The sequence below is a fragment of the Petromyzon marinus genome, chromosome 19 (genome assembly GCF_048934315.1).
Source record: "Petromyzon marinus isolate PM22_M1 ecotype Great Lakes invasive population chromosome 19, UKy_Petmar_22M1.pri1.0, whole genome shotgun sequence".
Taxonomy (NCBI): Eukaryota; Metazoa; Chordata; class Hyperoartia; order Petromyzontiformes; family Petromyzontidae; genus Petromyzon; species Petromyzon marinus.
Genome location: NC_133685.1, coordinates 3,520,819 through 3,544,086, shown reverse-complemented (window position 1 = coordinate 3,544,086; position 23,268 = coordinate 3,520,819). Strand labels below are relative to the sequence as shown.

At 54.8% G+C, this 23,268-nt stretch overlaps 1 protein-coding gene across 1 annotated transcript in view; it reads right to left on the bottom strand.

Annotated features, from left to right (window-relative positions):
- Positions 1-622: 622 nt before the first annotated feature.
- LOC103091816 (sodium channel protein type 2 subunit alpha) overlaps positions 623-23,268 on the bottom strand; it is a 60,796-nt gene continuing 38,150 nt past the window's right edge. The window contains exons 13-24 of the mRNA XM_076068084.1: positions 21,358-21,714; positions 18,412-18,912; positions 17,643-17,766; positions 16,339-16,493; positions 15,181-15,354; positions 13,687-13,809; positions 10,726-11,007; positions 9,871-9,924; positions 7,331-7,468; positions 5,466-5,570; positions 3,575-3,845; positions 623-2,764 (exon numbers count right to left, since the gene is read on the bottom strand). Coding sequence (XP_075924199.1) covers positions 1,476-2,764; positions 3,575-3,845; positions 5,466-5,570; positions 7,331-7,468; positions 9,871-9,924; positions 10,726-11,007; positions 13,687-13,809; positions 15,181-15,354; positions 16,339-16,493; positions 17,643-17,766; positions 18,412-18,912; positions 21,358-21,714 — 3,573 coding nt within the window. The 3' untranslated portion in view covers positions 623-1,475. The remainder of the gene's footprint in view (positions 2,765-3,574; positions 3,846-5,465; positions 5,571-7,330; positions 7,469-9,870; positions 9,925-10,725; positions 11,008-13,686; positions 13,810-15,180; positions 15,355-16,338; positions 16,494-17,642; positions 17,767-18,411; positions 18,913-21,357; positions 21,715-23,268) is intronic.

Below are 23,268 nucleotides of genomic sequence, written 5' to 3'. Positions count from 1 at the left end.
ACCGCTGGGAGGCAGGGGAAAATAAAAATTAAATCCCCTAAATCCTTAAACTTAAAGTGTCCGTAGAGACAATGTGGGAGGGGGGGGGGGGGGTGGGGACGGTCGGGATCCCCTTGAGGCTGTCACAGACATCGGCAGGGTCCGTGTGCAAAAATACAAAAGAAATAATTAAAGTAATCGTAATAAGAATAACATTCATAACGGTAATAGTTTCTGCATACCTTATACACATCAGAACATGCAAGCGTCGATACGTATCATCATCATTATCATCATGACGATGGCGATGTCCCAGGGCGTTGAAAGAATTAAAAATAACGATTTAAAAAAGCAGAACCTTGCTGCATCACCTCACTGCGGAAGCCACTTCGCTCAAACGCATGCTTCATCCGCTCGCTGGCTCCGTCGCCGCAACGTTTATTTATTTATCCTTCCCCCCCCTCCCCCCCCCAAAAAAAACCCCTCTAAATCCCGGGGCGGTGTAAATGGCATGCGTCGTGCAAACCCGCTCGATTGTCCCGTCGACGTCACGCCGTTCCGGCTCTTGCTTCGTGGTGGCGGCTCCTTCTAGCCAGATTGATGTACCACGTGCACATTGTTGTTGTTTTTTTGGTTGCAGCTGCAATTGCGGGCTGGTAGAGGCGGGTGGGTAGGGGCGGTCGGGCGGGCGGGCGGGCGGGCGGGCGGGCACCGTAGGCGATTTTGCAGCTGGTGGATGACTTGGCCGAGGTGGCGGCCGACGTCAGCCGAACGCTCGCGAGTCGCGCCGCGGCTTCCGCGGACGGGTCGGAGAGCGACGATTGCGTCGCGTTGAGCGCCGTGACCCCCCCCCCCCCCGTCCACCCCACCGCCGCCTTCTCTCCCCGCGTATTTCCCCACCTGACCTCGCTTTAACCCGGAGCTTTCCGTCGCAATAAATAATTTCGGAGTAGATTCCGGCTTTCTTTTCCGAAGAAACGAAACAATAACGGCGGCCCGTTGAATTTGTTAACAACGATCTTTTTTTTGTTTTTTCTTCAAACGTGCGCCTTCTGTCTGCGAGCTCGCGCGAAAGCTGCGCCGGGAGCGTACGACTCGACGTGGGTGCATCTCCTGGCAAAAGTGCACAAAAATAAAAACGATAGTGTCCACGCAACGTTCGTCAGAGCGATGCTTTGTTGGCAAGTCATTACTTGATCACAGTTGTTGTTTTTCACTTTGCGCAAGTGCGATTCGCAGCAAGCAGTTTGCATAATTTTGGCATCCGAGCGAGATGCATGTTTTGCCGACAGGCGTCGGTGGTATGGGCGTCGCGGGCGGTCATCCCGGCGCGGCCGCGGGCGTCCCCACGACGCGGGCCGCCCCGCACACGCGCGGCAGCCGGAGAGACAGCGCCAGCTCGGCACCGCGGAGCGTCCCGTCCCGTCAGAAAGGGCCGAACCTCTCGGCGACGACGCCGCTTGGGTCGGACGCGAAGAGGCGGTGCGCGTGCGCCGCTAGACGACGGACTCCCGTATGTTCTTGCCCTCGAAGTCCTTGTCTCCTGGCTTGAGCTGCGCAGCGGTGACGCCGCCTTTGTCGCCTTCTTCTTTACGCTCCGCCCCCTTGTCGACGGCGTCGTCCGGCGTCGCAGGAGGTTCGCCGGGCAACGGCGCAGATCCCACCGTCGCCGACGCGTCCGGCGACGCCGCTTCGGGAGCGACGACCTCCGCTTCTGGTTGAGCCGCCGCCGCCGCCGCCGCCGGCTCGGGCACCTCCGCCGTGGCGGCGTCTTTCGGCCCGGCGTCCGCCCCGTCGCCCGCTCCGGGCTTGGCGTCGCCGTCGTGAATTTTCTTGAGCGACGCGCGCAGGCGGTGGCGCCGGTACGCGCGCTGGATGACGCGGGCCGCCAGCTCCTCCTGCCGGCGCCGCAGCGTCGTGGTGATGGGCTCGTAGGAGATCTTGGAGGGGTTCGCCGCCATGAAGCGGTCCTCCATCTGCTGCTTGAGCGCGTCCATCCCGGCGCCCTCGCCCAGCACGCGCTTGGTGAAGGCGAAGAGGATGTCCAGGCAGTGGATGCGGTCGCCTATCACCATGGGCAGGTCCATGTTGTAGAGGCGGATCTTGTTGGGCTTGGCGACGCGCAGCGGGTCGTCCAGGGCGTCGGCGAAGTCCGACAGGCGCTCCCACTCCATGAACTGCGTGACGTCCGGGTCGAAGCGCTCCCACACCTCGTAGAACGTCTCGAAGTCGTCCTCGCTCAGCGGCTCGGTGCTCTCCTCCGTGGCCACGTTGAAGTTCTCGAGGATGATGGCGATGTACATGTTGACGACCACCAGGAAGGAGATGATGATGTAGCTGGTGAAGAAGGCGATGCCCACCGGCGAGTTGCCGCAGTCGCCCTTCACCGACGTGCCCGGGTGCTCCTGCTCAAGGTCGCAGTCGGGCGGGCTGTTGAGGATGGGGTTCAGGAGGCCGTCCCAGCCGGCCGACGTGGTGATCATGAAGAGGCAGATCATGCTGTTGCCGAACGTCTCGAAGTTGAACATGTCGTCGATGCCGCTCTCCCGCCGCACGTAGGCGAAGTTGGACATGGCGAAGATGGAGAAGATGAACATGACGAGGAAGAGCAGCAGGCCGATGTTGAAGAGCGCCGGCAGCGACATCATGAGCGCGAAGAGCAGCGTGCGGATGCCCTTGGCGCCGCGGATCAAGCGGAGCACTCGCCCGATTCGGGCGAGGCGGATCACGCGGAACAACGTTGGGGACACGAAGTACTTCTCGATGATGTCAGCCAGCAAGATGCCTGCGAGACGCGCGCACACACACGCGCACACACACGCGCACACACACGCACGCACATACACGCGCACACACATGCGCACACACACGCACGCACACAAACGCACACACACACGCACACACACGCGCACACACACGCGCACGCACATGCGCACACACACGCGCACACACACGCGCACACACACGCGCACACACACGCGCACACACGCGCACACACACACGCGCACACACGCGCACACACACGCGCACGCACACACGCGCACACACGCGCTTATTGTGTTTGGTTTGTTGTCCTTCCCCCCCACGCCCGCACCAGCGCACGGTGCGAAAGAAGTTCAACATACGTACGGGCGTCATTCTCCGACGGCACGTTGCGTTTATAAGCATTGTCGAACATCGCAACTTCGCACAGGTGCCGCGGTGGCTATGAGATGTTAACGACCTCGCCTGGTATACAGGAGGCCGTGGGTTCGATCCCGACCCTGACGCCTACTGTATATTCGGAGTTTGCGTGTCTCTCTCCCCGTGGTGGCGTGGATTTTTTTCCGGATCCTCCGGTTTTACCATCCACATTTAGAATCACCATCACGCGTTCTGAGTACTTAGCTGCTGCTATAAATTTCCACGTCAAACGCCACTTGGTTGCGCGATCATTTGTGGCGGCTTCTGAAAAAGAGCGACCGTGCTCAGTGGGTGCCTTACCTGGTAAAATAAAAAAAATATTGTTATACGATTACCGTCATGAAGGTGACCTCTGGCTCCCTGACCTCACCAGCCCAACTAACCTGATGGCGCGACCTTTGCGCCAACTCACCCACGATGGACAGGATGACCACCACGAAGTCGAAAATGTTCCACCCGACGGTGAAGTAGTAGTGACGGAGCGAGAAGAGCTTGAGGAGGCACTCCCCGGTGAAGACCACGATAAAGATGAGGTTGACGTAGTAGAGAACGTCGCTCATCAACTGGCTCTGATCGTCGACCTCCACCATCATTGTCACCATGTTGAGGCAGATGAGGACCATGATTATGATGTCGAAGGCCTGCTTGGCCACCAGGTCGTACACCCAGCCCTGGACGACGTTCTGCGTGGGAGGAGCGGACGACGGGAGGGGCGGAATTAGCGTCGCGGTACGAGGGGTTCTAAAAATACACATTGAAGATATGAGAACCTATCTTTTTTAAATATAAAAACCTACTTTTATTTATTTTACCAGGTGAGGCCCACTGAACTATATGCAGCTATAGAGCTCGGTGAGGGAGAGAGACTGTGTCAAGGAGTCTGCGATCCAAGGGTAACAATAATAATAATCTTACATACAAGAGGTGAACCGTCACGTGATGTGCAAGGCATTATGGGAGAACTGATCTTCCCATTTTGCTTCATACAATCCACATTTTGCATTGCTACTATTGTTTGTCTTCAGACTGCTCGGTTCAGTTTCAGTTTATTTTGAATAACCCTGTGAGCCAATGAGCTCTTGAATCGGGTTTCATCAACAAAAAAACAACACCGCCGCTCCTCTGACATTAGCAACAAGTCACAGTAAAATACATAAAATAATTAACAATAGCAGATAAGTGAAATAAAAAATAGCGAATGATAATCGCAATGTCAAAAAAAAAACATTCAGCAGCATAAAAATTAAGTTAAATATATTTTTTATCAATTAGCACGCTTTCGCTAAAAACTTTTTTTATATAATCTGCCATATTAATTTAAATGCCTAAAACACGATAGCATATATATTTTTTGGCGTCTGACATATATCCCTGTGTGCTTGCATTTCATAACAACAGTCACCTCTGATAAGCACGGATGGCTACGTATGGTGCGAAAGAAGTTCAACGAGAAGTGGCTTAACACGTGGACATTCCTAACAGCCAAATACTCGTGAATGCGCGTTGATTATAAATATGGAGGGAAAAACCGGAGGACGCGGAGAAAAATCTACGTGACCACGAGGAGAGAGAACATGCAAACTTCAAATATACAGCAGGCGTCAGGGTCAGGATCGAACCCACAACATCCTGTATACCAGGCGAGATAGTTAACATCTCCTAGCCACCGCAGCACCCCTGTTCACAATGCGTCTTATCGTGAAGAGCGAGCGGAGGGGCCGCATCGTCGATGTCATTATCAGCAATCAGCCATAATCTATACACCACTGAATGTGAAGGCTTCCTCAAGATCTCACGAAGCAACGACCCATCTAGCGCCTTCCACAAGAGCTGATTTCACCGCTCCACCTGTTTGGTGGGCGTCCTGAGGAACGCAGGCAATGACGATGGTGATGGTCCGAATGATGACGGTGACAATAGATGCTGACAATGATGACGAAGACGATAATTACGACTGTTATGACAGTGATGAGACAATGACGATGGTGACTGATGATGATGATGACGATGATGACGATATCAGTGACGATGGTGATGATCCGAATAACGACGGCGACGACGACGACGACGACAACGACGGCAGTCATTTCAGCGATGGGCGATAACGATGAGGACGATGACAATGTTCCTGACGACGACCACGACGAAAACATCGATGACCATGACAGCGACGACGCTTCATGAAGGCCGGGAAACCCGGTGACGACGACGACGATAATGACAACGGCGAGAATGACGACGATGACGCCGCTGATGACGATGGAGGCGGTGGTGGCGGCGGCGACGCGAGCGAAGCGTCTCACCGACGGCCGCGGTATCGGCTTCACCGGCTTCTTGGAGCCGAGCTTCTTCATGGCGCTGTGGAACTTCTTCTGCTCCTCCGTCATGAAGATATCCTCACCACCAAAGTACGCGGGAGACAACGCCACGCTGGTTACAACCGGGAACTCGAGAGCTCGCGCTCGCAGAGAACGTAGGCGTTCGCCTTCACCGAGGAGTTTGCCGCCCATTGCGGACGCTTGCCGCACCGTTTGGTGCCGCGGGCGCCAGCCACGGCACCGTCGTTACCGCGCAGCAGCGACATCACACACGGCACGAGCAGTCACAAGCATCATAAAGCATAGCATTAGCTAGCATGACATCATCGCACGCAGCGTCATTACACGCAGCAACATCAATCACAAGCATCATAAACCATAGCATTAGCTAGCATGACATCATCGCACGCAGCGTCATTACACGCAGCAACATCAATCACAAGCATCATAAACCATAGCATTAGCTAGCATGACATCATCGCACGCAGCGTCATTACACGCAGCAACATCAATCACAAGCATCATAAAGCATAGCATTAGCTAGCATGACATCATCGCACGCAGCGTCATTACACGCAGCAACATCAATCACAAGCATCATAAACCATAGCATTAGCTAGCATGACATCATCGCACGCAGCGTCATTACACGCAGCAACATCAATCACAAGCATCATAAACCATAGCATTAGCTAGCATGACATCATCGCACGCAGCGTCATTACACGCAGCAACATCAATCACAAGCATCATAAACCATAGCATTAGCTAGCATGACATCATCGCACACAGCGTCATAACACGCAGCATCATCACTCACAGCGTCATCACACACAGCATCATCACTCACAGCGTCATCACACGCAGCATCATCACACGCAACATCATCACACACAGCATCATCACTCACAGCGTCATCACACGCAGCATCATCACACACAGCGTCATCACACGCAGCATCATCACACACAGCATCATCACACACAGCATCATCACACACAGCATCATCACTCACAGCATCATCACACAGCGTCATCACTGACAGTATCGTCAACCACAGTATTACCATACACAGTGGCCGTCCTGATCGACTCCGTGGGTGTATTGATAATAATGGACGATGCGCTGTCTGCTTCGCAGCTAATGTTACGGGTCCCATGACGTTGTTTGATAAAGGGTAGGCCACGTGTGCTGGCCTACCACTTATCACTGGGGAGACAAAGGCGGCCGGGGCCTGGTTCTGGCCCACGCCACCCACTTGCCGGCTTTCACAGGTGCTACTCGGTCACTCCACTTGTCCCAACAGTATGTTAAGAATACACGGGGGATCTTTGTCTCTGTGTGTATTAAACAGGGTCCCGTTCGGCATGTTTGGCTAATCCCTTGTGGAGTCAGTTGACAAGATCTTATTGTTGGCTTAGTCCGGTAACATGGCCTGGGCACTGGCCTTGTGTCAGCTGACAAATTCCATCACCATTGCCTTTGTCAGCTGACAAATTCCGTCACCGCTGGCTTTGTCACGTGACAAATTCCCTGCCCGTTGTTTTTTGTTAGGTAACAAATTCCCACACCGTTGGCTTTGTCAGCCGACAAATTCCCTCACCGTTAGGTTTCATCAGGTAACAAATTCCCCCTCGCTGTCCGCTTGATCGGGTCCAAAAATGACCTCGACCTCGGCTTGCGAGCGCCCCGAGAGAGAACGCCCGAGCGTGCGAAGCGATAGCACCGCGCACGGGCGCGGCCGCCCGTCGTGCCGACTTGCCGCACTGCCTTATCCCTCCCGGGGGCGCGAACTCGCGCACGCCGTCACGCCTCGCGCGCCCCTCCCGCGAGCGACGACGCCAACTTATCTTTTTCTTCTGCTGGTTGAAATTGTCGATGATGACGCCGATGAAGAGGTTGAGCGTGAAGAAGGAGCCGAAGATGATGAAGATGACGAAGTACAGGTACATGTATATGTTCGTCTCGTATATGGGCTGCTCGGTAACCTGCAGGATGAGGGGGGGAGGGGGGGGGACGGGGCACTCAACGTTGGCCCCCCGAGGCTTTGCGGTTCGAACCCGGCTGGTCGCCCGCCCCCTCCCGACCGGTTACTGTCTGCGGTGTGCCAACAAGAGGAGGCCCCCCTCCCCCCCCCCCCGTTGCTGTTTCCGGCCCTCACGCTCCGAATTTGGACAAAAACGACGAAGATAATAAAAGAATCGGCTTTGACCTGTTCTGGGCAATGAAAATATTTATCGGAGTATGTTTCTGCCACGAGCACGTGCGGCGAATGCGGACTTGATGGCCTGCAATAGGCATCTGTTTGGTGTTTCGAACATCTTCACGCCTCGTGTTTTATTTTGTTGTTTTCCATCGAATTACTCAGCTGGGATGGCGCACACGTCACTCATTGCCCACTGCCCGTGGGCTAAATGCAGGCCAGATGCCTAGTCACCCATCACCCAGTGCCACACAGGGACAGCTGCCACTGGGGGGCTGCCCTTTTAAAACGTGTGGAGACAGAGACGTCGCTGAAATAATAAAATCATTCTCATCGTCAGGTAACAAAAAAAAATGACACCGGTAAATGTTTGAGGTGACATCACCTCATCACTAGCTATGTCAGGTGGCAAATGGCAAAATACCTCATCGCTGGCTTTATCAGAGGGCAAGTGACCTTAATTAATTCATCACGAAGTCGCGTGACAAATTAGCTCACCCCTGGCATTTTCCAGATATCAAACTCATCAGCAGCTTTTTAGGTGACAGTTTACCTCATTACTGGCTTTATCGGGCAGTAAATAACCTAATCTTTAGCTTTGCACGATGACAAGGGGGCCTAATCTTGAGCTCTGTCAGGTGACACATTACCTCCTGGCTGGCTTTGTTCAATGCCAAGTGAACTCGGTGACCTCATTGTCATCGTCCAAGTGACACATTTACCACTTCGTCAGGTGACAAACGACCCAGGCGAGGCGTCGCAACACCTCGCGAACCGCGAAAAAATCGCGCCTGAGGATCTCTCGAAATATAATTTTAAAAAAATATTAAACGATAACGGCAAGAAACCTTGAAGACGCCAACGCGAACTTGAAACGGAGCGGGTTATAATTAAAGCGGTGTCGCCTTTATTTATTTATTTACCTATCCTGTATATTTAGCCGGGGCGTTGGCGCGAGATGCCGCGTCTCTGCTGGCGTGCGATGCGGGGGGCCGGTGGGGGGGAGGGCCGGGAATCACCGGGCTGGGGGAGGGGCTAGACCTCTCCTTCGACCCAGCAGGGGCCGCGTCGGGTCAAAGGTGACGCTGTCGTCGCGACACCCGGAACAGGCGGGGAGGCGGGGGGGGGGGGGCGGTGAACGATCGGAGGAGGCACGGGGCCCTCCCGTGATGCGTCAAAGCCCGTCCCGCTCGACCCTCCGTGGCGCCCGTCCCGAGATGCAGGGAACCGATCGGTGATCGGCGCTCTCGCGCGACAAGACCGGACGGCGCGGGGGGGGGGGGGGGGGGGCGGGGGCGCGTCCAACTGCACTGAACGTCTGTGACAAAAGAGCTTTGGAGCTCATCGGATTCTTCCGGCATGAATGAATAAATAAGCGTTCCAAAGGCTCCCAACACCGCGGAAGTTCCGCCGAGGCTCCTGACGGACGCCTCGTCGGGGGGCCCCGACCGCAGCCGCTCGGCAACGGCTTCGTCCTGCCAAGGGCGCAGTGGCGGCTCCTCCGTCAAGCCGCAACAGAACGGCGACCGCACAGATGACCCCCCCCCCACCCCCCCCCCCCAACGCATTTGCGACCTCAAAGGGAAAAAAACAAAAGTAGATGATAAAGTGACGTTTTAAGCCATGGCCGTTCTTCGCCGCACACGAATGGCGAGCGCGGAGGGATACTGACGAGCGTGTTGAGCTTTCCACGAGCCCACGCGCGTTGTCCAACGTGCGTTCGCCGAATGCATTCGTGCAGAAGCGCACAAGACAAAAAGAAAAAGATCCCCCCCCCCCCCGTAAAGCCTTAACAGACTGTTGGCGGAAGTGCTGTTAGCGAGCAGCACTATGAAAGCTGGAACAGCGCGCGAGGGGGTGGGTGGTCAGCACCACGCCCAGCCGCCTTTGTCTCCCCAGTGGCGACGTTTACGCGTACACGACGGGCCCGTGAACATCGCCGCCACTCGTCAAACTCCCTCGCGCCCGGCGACTCGTGTGTACAGTACAACGATGGCGGTTAAGCGGCGGCACGGCAACCCGCCTCAAAAAGCGCCCGCCGCGTTTCCCCCCCGGAGGAGGGAAAACCGCATCTCATCGATCGCTCCGGTTACCCCGAGGGGAAAAATCAAATCACTTCGCTCGGATCAGATTACGACGCCATTACAGGGTGTGGGCGTGAGGGGGCGGGGGGCTCAACTAACTTACTCCGCGTGAGTCGACCGCCGCATACATGATGTCCATCCAGCCCTTGAATGTCGCCTACGGTGAAAGGGGCAAAGGCGAGAGGTTTAGTTGGGTTGGGGTGGCCGGTGGTGGTGGTGGGGAGGGGGCGTAGGGATGGGGGAGTCGGGGGGCGGCACTTTTTATTCAGCATCCCTTGCCGAAAGGGATGTCCCCCACGGCGCGATGGTTGACACACGCTAAGGCTTCCAATCAAGACGATGAACACAACCGCCGCCACCTTCTCCGCCGTCGCTACACCGAGGAGCGGCAGCCCCCCGCCGTCTGGAACGCGGGCCATCATCATCGTCATCCCGCTGCCGCTGCAAATTCGCAGCAACAGCGAGCGTCGTTCACTCCGCAACCGACTTTTAAGGGGCACTCAAAAGGCCCCAACTCTATCACCTCGGAGCGACGCTTGAGCGCGGCTGCACGCCTCAGTCACGGTCGTTCACGTCCGTAGATTATTGCGAGCGTTACAAAATTTTTGCATTTAAAAAAATCATCATTATCGCGATCCACGGGCAGATAGCCTGTAGGTGTCCACTGCAACATTTCGCCATTTGTTTTCACTTTCCTCTGTCTTTGTGGCAATGTGCTCAACCGGTGCCACATCTTTCCGGCACCAATCTCTTACGATGTCGTCGTCCACGCCATTCTTCGTCAGGTCTTCCTCTCATTCTGGTTCCTTCCATTTCCCCCCCGAACAACGCAACTTTGTTGTTGTCCGTCCTACACCACGTGTGCCCAAACCGGTGCCGGTTTCCCTCGTTGTCACGATATTAACTTTAAACAATAACATTTGTTGTCATTCACAAGAAGCAAGTGAGGAACACTCACGACTTGGAGGAGGGCCAGGTAGCCGAAGCCAACGTTGTCGTAGTTGACCTTGACGTTGAGCCAGCGTGCCTCTTGAGTGCTTAGTTTGAGCGCGAGGCAATCGGAGAAGTTGTTGACCACCTCGGGCAAGAAGCGGCTGCCACTCGTCGTGTTCACGCAGTAGAAGTACTTCCCCGCAAACAGGTTGACGCCCATGATGCTGAAGATGAGCCAGAAGATGAGGCACACGAGCAGCACGTTCATGATGGACGGTATGGCGCCCACCAGCGCGTTCACTACCACCTGGAGCGCACGAACACCGGAGGAGGGAGGGAGGCGGGGGGAGGAGAGGGATTGAGGGAGGAGGGAAGGGGGGAGGGAGGGAGGGAAGGAGGAGAGGGAGGGAGGGAGGGAGGGAAGGAAGGGGGAGGAAGGGAGGAGAGGAGGGAGGGAGGGAAGGAAGGAGGAGGGAGGAGAGGAGGGAGGGAGGGAAGGGGGAGGGAGGGAGAGGGAGGGAGGGAAGGAAGGGGGAGGGAGGGAGGAGGGAGGGAGGGAGGGGGGAGGGAGGGAAGGAGGAGAGGGAGGGAGGAGAGGGAGGGAAGGGGGGAGGGAGGGAAGGAGGAGAGGGAAGGAGGAGAGGGAAGGAGGAGAGGGAAGGAGGAGAGGGAGGGAGGAGAGGGAGGGAAGGGGGGAGGGAGGGAAGGAGGAGAGGGAAGGAGGAGAGGAAGGAGGGAGAGGGAGGGAAGGGGGGAGGGAGGGAAGGAGGAGAGGGAAGGAGGAGAGGGAGGGAGGAGAGGGAGGGAAGGGGGGAGGGAGGGAGGGAGAGGGAGGGAGGGAAGGAAGGGGGGAGGGAGGGAGGAGAGGGAGGGAAGGGGGGAGGGAGGGAAGGAGGGAGAGGGAAGGGAGGAGAGGGAGGGAGGAGAGGGAGGGAAGGGGGGAGGGAGGGAAGGAGGAGAGGGAAGGAGGAGAGGGAAGGAGGAGAGGGAGGGAGGAGAGGGAGGGAAGGGGGGAGGGAGGGAAGGAGGAGAGGGAAGGAGGAGAGGGAGGGAGGAGAGGGAGGGAAGGGGGGAGGGAGGGAAGGAGGAGAGGGAAGGAGGAGAGGGAAGGAGGAGAGGGAGGGAGGAGAGGGAGGGAAGGGGGGAGGGAGGGAAGGAGGAGAGGGAAGGAGGAGAGGGAAGGAGGAGAGGGAGGGAGGAGAGGGAGGGAAGGGGGGAGGGAGGGAAGGAGGAGAGGGAAGGAGGAGAGGAAGGAGGAGAGGGAAGGAGGAGAGGGAGGGAGGAGAGGGAAGGAGGAGAGGGAAGGAGGAGAGGGAGGGAGGAGAGGGAGGGAAGGGGGGAGGGAGGGAAGGAGGAGAGGGAAGGAGGAGAGGGAAGGAGGAGAGGGAGGGAGGAGAGAGATTGAGGGAGGGAGGGATTGGCGAAGGGAGGAGGGGGGAGAAGGAGGGGAAAAAGGGAGGGAGAACAAAACACTATTTACAAAAGTTGTGTCACGTAGCACGACGGACACGTCAATTAGACATTAATAGACAGGCAGACTGGTCTCTGATGGGATCCCCAGATAATGGACAGATATGAAATGAAGGCGTCTGGGAGTAATTACAGGGCAAATTGAGTTGTTGTTCGTATTTACGCGCCACATTCGACGCGGCATCACAAAACAAATGGTGTGACAATTCACAGAGAGTCTAACGATCACCCTCCACGCAGGGCCATCTATGGGGGTGGGGGGGGGGGCAGGACAAACCCCACCGTGTGGACCCCCCCCCCCCCCGCGACGCCTTCAAACCAAACCGGAAGTATTACATCCAATACCGTGACATGGAAGCGCGGGGGGGGGGGGGGGGGGGCAAAACGCGGGGGGCCCTGGGCGGTCGCATCGATTCGCCGTACACCCTAGGAATGGCCCTGCCTCCACCACTCGGTGGCGTGGGCATGGCGCGGCTACCACCCCCCAAAGCCCCCCCCCCCCCCACCTCCAATCTCAGCCTTTCAAGTCGACGGAGAAATGTAAAATGAAATTGGGTCAACGCCTGCGAGCGTTTCACCGCGGTGGGTCGGCTGCGAGGAATTATTTTTGGCGAGCGCCGTTGAATAAGTGAACGTTCGCGCGGCGGCGCGCGAAGCGGCGGCGCGGAGAGACGGCGGCGCGGCACGACCGCCACGATCACCGCGACCCCCGCGACCCCCATGACCCCTGCGACCCCCATGACCCCTGCGACCCCCGCGACCGCCACTCGGTCCTACAGATGGGGAGAGGTGAATGATCTGCTTGAGACGCCGCGCAGCACGACCCCCACGACCGCCACGACCCCCACGACCTTCACGACCACCACCACTCTGTCTTACAGACAGGTTTTTTTTGGGGGGGGGGAGGGGAGGTGAATTCTCTTCTTGAATACGGTCCTTAAATGATGTGCATCACCTCTTGAATGTCGCCTTCCTACAATGTGTTTGCTACTCGGGCGTCTGCAGCGTTTACGATTCGTTCCCCGCTGTAACTTCCCTTTTTTTTTACGACCGAGGTCCTCCGCGTGTCATTCACGTTAAACAGCTCACGGCTGAATGTTTCTTACCGGCGTCAGCAAACGCGAACAAATCACGTCAGGACTTGGTCAGATAGGTGATCAGAAGGACACCTTGGTTCGGAGAAAATCAGAAGGAGGACGTTGGATGGAGGACATCGGAAGGAGGACAACGGAAGGAGGACAACGGAAGGAGGACAACGGAAGGAGGACAGAAGGAGGACAATGGAAGGAGGACAACAGAAGAAGGACAACGGAAGGAGGACAGGAGGACAGAAGGAGGACAGAAGGAGGACAACAGAAGGAGGACAAAAGGAGGACAGAAGGAGGACAATGGAAGGACAACGGAAGGAAGACAACAGAAGGAAGACAACGGAAGGAAGACAATGGAAGGAAGAATGGAAGGAAGACAATGAAAGGAGGACAACGCAAGGAGGCCCTCTCACGCGACGGAGCCTTACCCGCATGCCTTCAAAGCGAGACAGAGCACGGAGAGGTCGCAGGGCCCTGAGCGTACGCAGGGACTTGATGGCTCCGAGCTCCGAGTAGCCCATGGCGGTTGCCGCGAGGCTCACCAGGGACACCTGGGGCGAGGGGGTGACGGGGGAGACACAGGGAGTCGGGGGGGGTAACAACACATTGTGCGTGAAACCTACAATCTACATTAAGATGACCGACTAAACCGAATAACGCTTTTGTATTCGTGCAACCGACGGTGCAAAACCCTCAGATTGCGTCACTCGACGAGCATGAAAACCACCACGACCGTAAAAACCGACGGCGAAATTGGACGATTTCTACTGAAACAACGGCACGTTAGCGGCAAGAGGGTTGCGGGCTCGCTCGCAGAACAGGCAGACACCCCAGCCTTCACGCGAGAGTCAAACGCGGCCGAGGAATCCACCACGTTCACAAAGCTACGAGGGGACGGATTTGCTGGCCTCGCGAGCCGCGCCAAAATACCATGTAACACAGAAGTAACTATTTCACGGTAACCTCCCCATTAGAACCGTCTGTGATTGTTCGGACGGAATCCGTCGCACGTGGCTTATTGCGTGGTAACTTCCCAACTGTAACCGTCTGTGATCGGACGGGATCCATCACATGTCGTTTATCTCAACTTCCTTCACAATTGTGGCTAATCGCCTGATGATGCTGGTTGTTGTAATCGCCAGCGAAACGTCACGGTACTGGGATTGTAAATGTTGTAAGAACTAAAACTAATTTTAAGTGACAAACCTTCCTGATTGCCCCCCCCCCCCCGCCTTAATTATGGATGATATCGTATTAATTAATTTAATGAATATTAAAAATTGCGCGTACATTTAGACTCATTTGCCCCTCACATTTTATTTTAGTCTTCAAGCCAGCACGAAGTTATACCGCGCAATTACTCTCCATCCGGTCCGCATACCGGCGAGCACAGCACCCCACTTGAGATGATGATTTTGTGAGAGGTTAGAGGGAGTAGCGGTGTGGGGGGGGTGGCGGGTGGGAAGGGTGTGAGGGTGGTAGAATGCCAGCGAAGCGTTGGGTGGTGTGGAGGCTTTGAGGCGTGGATCACACGGGCGCGTGGAAGGGGAGCGGGTACGCCCGCGATGATTTATTTGCGAGGGAGAGACGTTAACGCCGGCGGGCATTCCCCTTGCCCCCGCACTGACGCGAGCAAAAAAAACCGCGGGGCTGCGCTTGCAGCTGCGCCGAGACAACGCGGCTCGCGCGTAACTCTCCCCTCTCCTGCTATTGTTAAACATCCTTCTTATTAAACGCGTCCCGGTTTTTTTTTCGTACGTTGTTTTGTATTTATTATTTAGTTTATCTCTCTTTTTTTTATTTCGTGTATATATATTTTTTTTAACTCAGGCCCCACGTGGGCGACCTTAACGATGGGGAGCCGTCGGAAGGTCGCCCGGCGTACCGCGGGCCTGGCGATCGTACCGCGACGCGCTACGTACGTCCACGATGAGGAAGTCGAGCCAGCACCACGCGTTGGTGAAGTACGTGTGGAAGCCGTAGGCCACCCACTTGAGCAGCATCTCCATCACGAAGATGTAGGAGAACACCTTGTCGGCGTATTCCAGCACCGTCTTGATCATCTTGCGCTGGTCGATGTAGATGTCTTCGAACGCCTGCGCAGAGCAGTCTCCAGTTAGCTGCTTGTAACTCGCCCGCCCGCTCGCTTACTGGCATCGACACTTCAATGCAGGGTAAAGGCGCAGCCCCTGCAAGCGCTCGCTCGCGCCACTGCTGGCGGAACAGGCCTCCGCGAGAGGAGGCCCTACAGAGACCCCGTGAAGGGTGTTAGTATTCTACTGGGAGTACGCACACTTTACTCCACCGCACGGAAGCTGCCTAGCGACTAACCGTGGGTGTACCCGTTGGTACAGCTGCGTGGACAGAGGCGAGTGGTGGGGGCGAGATTGAACCGATCGTGACGAACTGTGGATTGGCAGCGTGCGACCTGTAGCACCACGGCCAGCTTCCGTCAACTTGGCAGTCCACATCAAGGGAGGCTTGACTTGGGATGAACGATTAATCGATTTAAAATCGAAATCACAATTTGAAACAATGCGATTAGCTAATCGCTAAGGATGTGATTTTTTGCGATTTGAAAAGTCCTATTACTTTCTTATTGGAATTGTTAATTTTTTTATTATTACAAATGTATTTAAACTTTACAATTGTTCTACATTTGATTGTTCTATTTCAATTAAAACATTTTAATTAAAACATGTTGAAAGCAATTCATTTATTTTAAGCTCTCATCCTTGCATTAGAATATATAGAGCCGTTCATATTTTGATGGTATCACGTGGTAATGCCCCATCACATGTTTTAAATCTATTACACAGTGGATATTGAACTGAAGCTTGACTTCAGTTCAATATCTGTCAGAAAAAACGCAATTAGATATTTTCCTAGTCTTGACACTCGGTAACACTCCTCCTAGATCAACGAAGCTGAGTTCGATTCCCGGCCAGGGCTGACGTAAAGTGGCGAGCGTCCATCCCGAGCCTCCGCGTCGCCGACTTTGACCTCGGAACGCCGTGTCGGTGCACCGTCGCGGTGCTGCGAACGTCTCTCGCAGCGCTTCGGAAGGCCGGCGCTCTCACCAGCGCGCCGCTGCTCATCAGGATCATGAAGACGATGAACGTCTCGAACCAGTTGTGCTCGACGATGCGGAAGCAGGCGCGGCGCAGCGTCCACCAGACGAGGCCGCGTCCGCTCTCCACGTCCACGTCGCAGATCGGGTGACGACGCACAAACTCTGCCGGGGGGGAGGGCGGCGGTCGTTCGCTCGGCGTTACCGATTGGCGTGAGCATTCGGCTTTTGTCCGTCCGTTGTCCGTCACGTGTTGTTTTTGTTTTGTTACGTGAGCGTCACAATAACTCTAGCAAAAATGGGAGATCACTTTCCAGCTAAGGTCGAAAGCGTTCATTCATTAGCTGTGTCCTTCTGTCAGCCTGCCGAACAGTCTGTCTGTTTGTAACGTGGGGGGTCACAATTATTCTGTCGTAAAGGTGATCAGGCACCGAATATCTGGAAGGCTGAATCATCGGAACACTGAAATTTATTTTTTGTTTTACCAGGTCAGACCAACTGAGCTATGTAGCTCATTTTCAGAAGCAACCTGGCCACAAATGATAGCTCAATAAGGAGGCTTATCACATGGAAATTTATAGCAGCCAAATACTCTAAACGCACGTTTATAAAATATGGAGGGAAAATCTGGAGGACCCGGACAAAAATCGACGCGATATCGAGAACACGCAAACTCCAAATATACATGCATCGGGGTCGGGATTGAAACCACGACCTCCTGTATACCAGGTGAGGGAGTGAACATCTCGCCACCGTGGCACCCCATAGGGGCTCTCTAGAGCTACCGCAGATGAAGGCTCTGCCACCAGCGCTTTCACCGAACCGGTAACGGGTGGCGAGCTGACATCCCCTCCCTCAGCTTCGCCAAACCCTGTCCACTGTTACGTAGCCAGACCCACTCAGTCACTATCCCTCGTCAGCCTTTCGTGTCAGCCTTGCCCACTACTCGTGCGGCTCCGCCCCCTACACGGGTAGCTCCGCCCGCTACTCAGGCAGTTCTGCCCACTACTCTGGCAGCTCCGCCCACTACTCGATCAGCTCCGCCCACTACTACGGTGGCTCCTCCCTTTGCCGCGGTAAGATTTTAAAGGGGGCGACAATACTGATTTTCACAAAAGCTTTGGTGTGTGTGTACGTTGAATTTCTTTTGCACCACCGTACGTAGCCAACCGTGTTAATCGGAGGTGTGTGGGGTGGGGGGGAGAAGGACAACAAGCTAACACGCAAAAAAAATCAGTTCGCATCCAGACGCCGTATGAATATGTGAGGACACCGGTACTGTTGCGGCTAAACCAGGACGTTTGGCAGCTTTACCATCGGTGAAGCAGCCAAGGGGCCCCTCCTCCTGCTCGTCGGTCTCCAGCGCCTCCTCGACCACGTCGTTGGGAGCCAGGTCCACAGTGCTCGCCTCCGACGAGCTGCCCTCGTTACCGTATCTCTGCACAAAGCACAAAGACCCCCCCCCCGCCCCCCCCCGTATAGCTTTTTTACGGACTGTTGGGGCGAGTCCTGTGAGAGAGTAGCACCTGTGAAGGCTGGAACGATGCACGATGGGGTGGGTGGCCAGCACCACACCCGGTGGTCTATGTTGACCCTCCGCACCAGGTACTCTTTTTGAGGCTGAGTCGACCTAGGGGAGGCCCAGGACCAGTTCAGACAATCGTCACTGATGTTGGCCGTGAGCGGGAATCGGAACCGAGTGGCCGAGTTCGTCGCGCATCGTGCTAACCGCTGCACTACGACAACCACCACCACCACCACAAGCACACACACAGGCAGGTCCCTTGTTCGGTCTCGTTTAGACTGCAGGAGCAAGAGACGTCAGCGAGCGCCGATTAAGGCAGATGCTAAATTATAGGGAGGAGCGTACTGCGCTATGAACCCGGCAACCTGCGTTCGATTTCCGGCCTTGGGCTTCCCAGAGTTCAACTCGGCCACCAATGAGTACCTGGTGCATTGTGTAAACGGCAACAGAAGGGAAGCCAAGGCGGCCGGGCGCAGTGATGGCCACACACCGCACACCCGTGCTGGCCTCAACAGGGTGCTGCCTCAACCGAACGCGAGGGCCTCCTCTCGCGCTCACCTTCTTCTTCACGCCATCCACCAGCGACAACGACGACGAGGAGGTCGACGAGGACGAGCTGCTCGAAGCCCGGCGCTCCAACTCGGCCTCCAGCTTGGCTATCGGCACTCGCACCGGAAGGACGGCATTCGCCAGGAGCCCCGCTCGCTCCCCGTCCGTGGCAGGCGACCCCTTCGTATCGTCGCCGGCTCCCTGCCCGTTACTCTGCAGGGTCTCCATCTCGAGCGCCGTGTGGTTCCGGACGCAGTTGTCGGATTTGTCCAACGGTTTCCCCTCTTCGAGAGCGGCGGCGTCATTGCCGTTGCTGTCGCTGCCGTCGGCGCCGGGGCCGCCGCGCTTGATGCACTTGGCGAAAATTCCCCGCACGTAGCCCTTGATGAACGCGACGCCGCGCTCGATCCGCGCGATGGCGATCTGCAGGCTGTTGGCTTCGTTGTCTTCGTCGCTCGCCGATAGGCCGCTGAACGAGCTGAGCAGCAGCGCCAGGAAGAGGTTGAGGAGCTGACGGGTTTCGGATGAAGGGGGCAGGGGGGGGGGGGAAGAAGAGATCGTCATCAGCGAAATGGTTGTTGTTTGTTTGCTGTTGTCGTCGTCGTATTTGTCGCTGTTGGTTTAGTTGTCAATGTTTATACAAATGTTGAACTTCCTTCGCACCGTACGTAGCTAACTGTGCTATGGGAAGTGCCGGAAAGAGTGCATATTTCCGAGACCTATGCATTTTCGTAGTACAGGGAGCAACGATTGCTATTCGTTTCGCAATTAAGACTTGCGAGGTGCAGGGGAAGGACAACAAACTGTTGTCGTCGTCATCATCATCATCAGCCTTTGCCATGGATGACGTCGTCGCGGTTATAATGGGCATAATTGTCAGAATAATTTCTAGCAATCATTGTGCCTGACGCCACGTGAAACGTGTCCACACCAACACCGTGGAGAAACTTACCGGCGGGGTCACGTGACGTGTCACATGCTGCTACTGCACTCTAAACCCTGATTGGCTGCCGGCCCACTCAACACCCCCACCCGCCGGAAGTGGTCATTATGTGCCATTAGGCGACCCTGCCAACATCATTCATTCGAGAATAAGAACTGGACAAATGTTTTGTCATAAAGGCCCTCCACCACCCGACATAGGGAAACAAGTTAAGGTGTGCCGTGGTGTGCAAGCCCCCGAACGTAACGATCATTTATTGTTTCGGCTCGCCTGTAAGTTCAAGGACAATTATCATGGCCAAATGGGGCACTCGGGTATGGAGTTTCACGTGAAACCGCTTCAGGAAAAGAAAATAAAGGAAAGACCTAGGAATTAAATCCAAAGAGCCACAAATGTGGCCAGCTTATTACGTGGCAAAACCAAAACTAACATTATGATTAATCATAATAATCTTATGTTGCTCGAAGGGGAATTCTGGTTGTTACGAGGCCGCCCCATCACTCGCTACTGACCCCGCCCACCAATTCCTCTTCCTGTTGCGCGTACACTCCCCACCGCCCCCCGCCCTGATTCCACAACCCCCCCACCCCGCACCAACCACTCTTCACTCGCGCTGTCTCACGCGCATCAACTCGGCTCGAGCCCAGAGTTGCCAAGTCCCGCTCGAGAAAGAAAGTGCCAATGTGCCTGTGAAAAACTAAAAACACACGCCCAAAACAAGCCAATTCCCTTTGCCCTCAAGACAAAGGGAATGGGGCCTAAACGGGAAGGGGGCGGGGCCTAAACAGGAAATGGGTGTGGCCTAAACAAGAAAAGGGCAGGGCCTGAACAAGAAAAGGGCTGGCCTAAATATGAAAGGTGTGGGCCTAAACAAGAAGGGGGTGTGGCCTAAAGAGGAAGGAGGCAGGGCTTGAAGAGGAAGGGGGCAGGGCTTGAAGAGGAGGCCTAAATAGGAGACTTCCAATTAAAACAGCAGGGCCCCGTAAAAAGCCACAAACTCGTAACTCTCAAAATATGACACCGACTTTGTAAACAAATAAACCCCAACTCCACAATGAGAGCTTCGACCATGAACTTCCTACGACGAAAAGACAGTCAAATGAGCACAGCAAGCATCAAAATAATGCTGCAGACGCGGCCGCAAGCCAACTGGTTACGAATTATAGTAGAGGCTGCGAAAGCCTTCGTGTTTAGGTTCTAACGCATATTCTAACTGGTTCCCCGTGGCATCAGGCCCGGCTCCAGCTCCTCTCGGATTGGGGGGAACCATGAGAGCCGTTGTGTGGGGGGGGGGGGAGCACCGTAATGGTGCGATAATACCGCTCAGAAGAGTGAACTTGAGTGGGGGCCCAAAGAGACATTTGGTTGTTCAGGGCTCACCCACTCCAGCACCTTCCCCAGCACCCTCCTGAGGCTGACCCTGCGTGCCACGATGAAGTCATCCCCGTGCCGACAACAGCTAGGGGAGGTCAGGAAATATTATTACATTGCCATGGTGGCGAGATGTTAACTACCTCACCTGGTATAAATGAGGTTGTATGTTCGATTCCGACCCTGATGCCTGTGTATTGAAAGATTGCACATATCTCTCTCTCCCCGTGGTTACATTGATTTTTCTCCGGGTCCTCCGCTTTTCCCCTCCACGTTTAGAATCAACATCACGTGTTTAGATTATTCGGCTGCTATGAATTTCCAAGTGATGATGAGCCACTTTGTTGAGCGATCATTTGTGATAGCCAGGTTGCTTCTGGGAAAGGGCTGCTGCATTGCTCAGTGGGCCTTCATCATCATCACGATCCATGGGCAGATAGCCCGTAGGTCTCCACCGCACATTTTGTCATTTCTTTCCACTTTCCTCCGTCTCGTGCCAATACGCTCAAATAGCGCCACATCTTTCTGGCACCAACCTCTAACGTCGGTGAGCCATTTCAGTGAGCTGGTAAAAGTGAAAAAAAAAAAAAACATGATTTTAAAGAGCGTCGATCGCCGCCGCGGAGCTTTTGCCAACGCACCACAAGGTTGCCGATGACCATGACCATCATGAAGACGATGAGGCACATGGTCTGGCCCGCCACCTCCATGCAGTCCCACATGGTCTCGATCCACTCGCCGCAGAGCACGCGGAACACGATGAGGAACGAGTGGAAGAAGTCGTTCATGTGCCAGCGCGGCAGCACACACTCGTCGTTGATCTTGCACACGCACTCCTTGTAGTTCTTGCCGAAGAGCTGCATGCCGACGACGGCGAAGATGAAGACGATGATGGCGAGCACCAGTGTCAGGTTGCCCAGGGCGCCCACCGAGTTGCCGATGATCTTGATGAGCATGTTGAGCGTCGGCCATGACTTGGCCAGCTTGAACACTCGCATCTGGATTGATATGAAAAAAAATACAATAAAAAGTGGAGGAGTTGTATGCACATATGTATGCTCAACTTCTTTCGCACGGTATGTATATACAACCGCGCTAATCGGAGGTGCGGAGGAAGGGCACCAAACTAAACACAAAAAGCAGTTTTATAGCTCCAGTGGCTTCCTCACATCGGACGAAAGAGCGTTCCAGACAGCCTCAGCAGCGCACCTGAAAGCGTATAATGCGGTGATCGTCTTTGTTCGATGGCCAGCCAAAAGCCGTTGCGAGGATTACCGGAGTTCGCGTGATGGTATAACACGTCGTACGGGTTTTTGCGGCCGATGTTACGACTCGTACCTATTTATTTATTTTCGGCCCGCCACGTGGCGAATTGACCAAATTGTGTATCGTGAAAAACCCTCCGGCACCTGACACGGCCACCAAAACAAATTCGTCGTCACGCGTGCCCAGCACTTAACGCGCTACATTTCTGTTGTCTCAGCTCGCCGGTGAGCTTGAAGAATAATTCTCAACAACCAAATGTAACAATTAGATTCGACGTTCCGTTTGAAACTTTGTCAAACCGCTGTCAGGATAGCCCATTCAACCAACAACAACGACGACAACAAAACCCATCACGTGAAATTTGGTTCCACACTGAATTTGGTGAAGATTCCAGCTCTGAGAATGAAATATGGGCTTAACCGTTGCGCGACAAACGTCACTCTCGGCGACGGTGTGGGTGAGGAAAGTGCTGCCCCCTGCTTTGTCACTTGAAGAAGGTATCTCAAGAGGTAGTTCTGCGATATCCACTTTCCTCGGGCCATTGGCTAATACGAAGGGGTCGCAGCTGCTTTGCGAGCGATCTGAGCGGATTCTTCATCGAATGGGGTGACGCCGATGGCACAATCAGGGAGGAAACGACGAAAATATTTACGAATTACGATTAAAGTAAATGGCCAAGACCGTTAAAAGTGGTGTGAACAGATCGCGAGCGCGCATGCAGTTCCACGAGCGAACGATCGTGTCTTGGGAGACCGTGATGAAGACAACCACCACGTTAAGCGAGCAGTAGCCGAGTGAGTGGCTTTGCCTGCTGTGCGAGTGTGCAAGCGAGTGGACGTGGGAGCGTTTGGGCGAGCGTGTGAAGGGAAATCACGTTTGCTTGAAGACTGAGCGTTTGATGCTGTGAGCGTCACAGGGAGTAAACGCGCGAGGCTGTGTGTGTGTCGAGCGAGGTGCTCGTTAAATAAGCACTTGCCCTGAAAGTTTGTTAAGGCTACCCGGGTGGGGGGGGGGGGATCATTGTCTTTGCCTTGCGTGAGCGAGCACATTTTTATTCGGTAATTATTTAAAACGACGAATGAGCCGCGGGTTTTCGTCCGATCGGCAAAGGAAAAAGAAAAAAACAAACTACCGGCTGCGTTTGCGACAAATAATATATATACAGGGCGCTTCAAAAAATGTTAACACCTACACGGGACTATCGTTTTTTTATGGAAAAAGAACGGATAATAAATACACTGTAACATGATAACAAATGTAATGTTAATCGCTTCAAAAACTCAAAG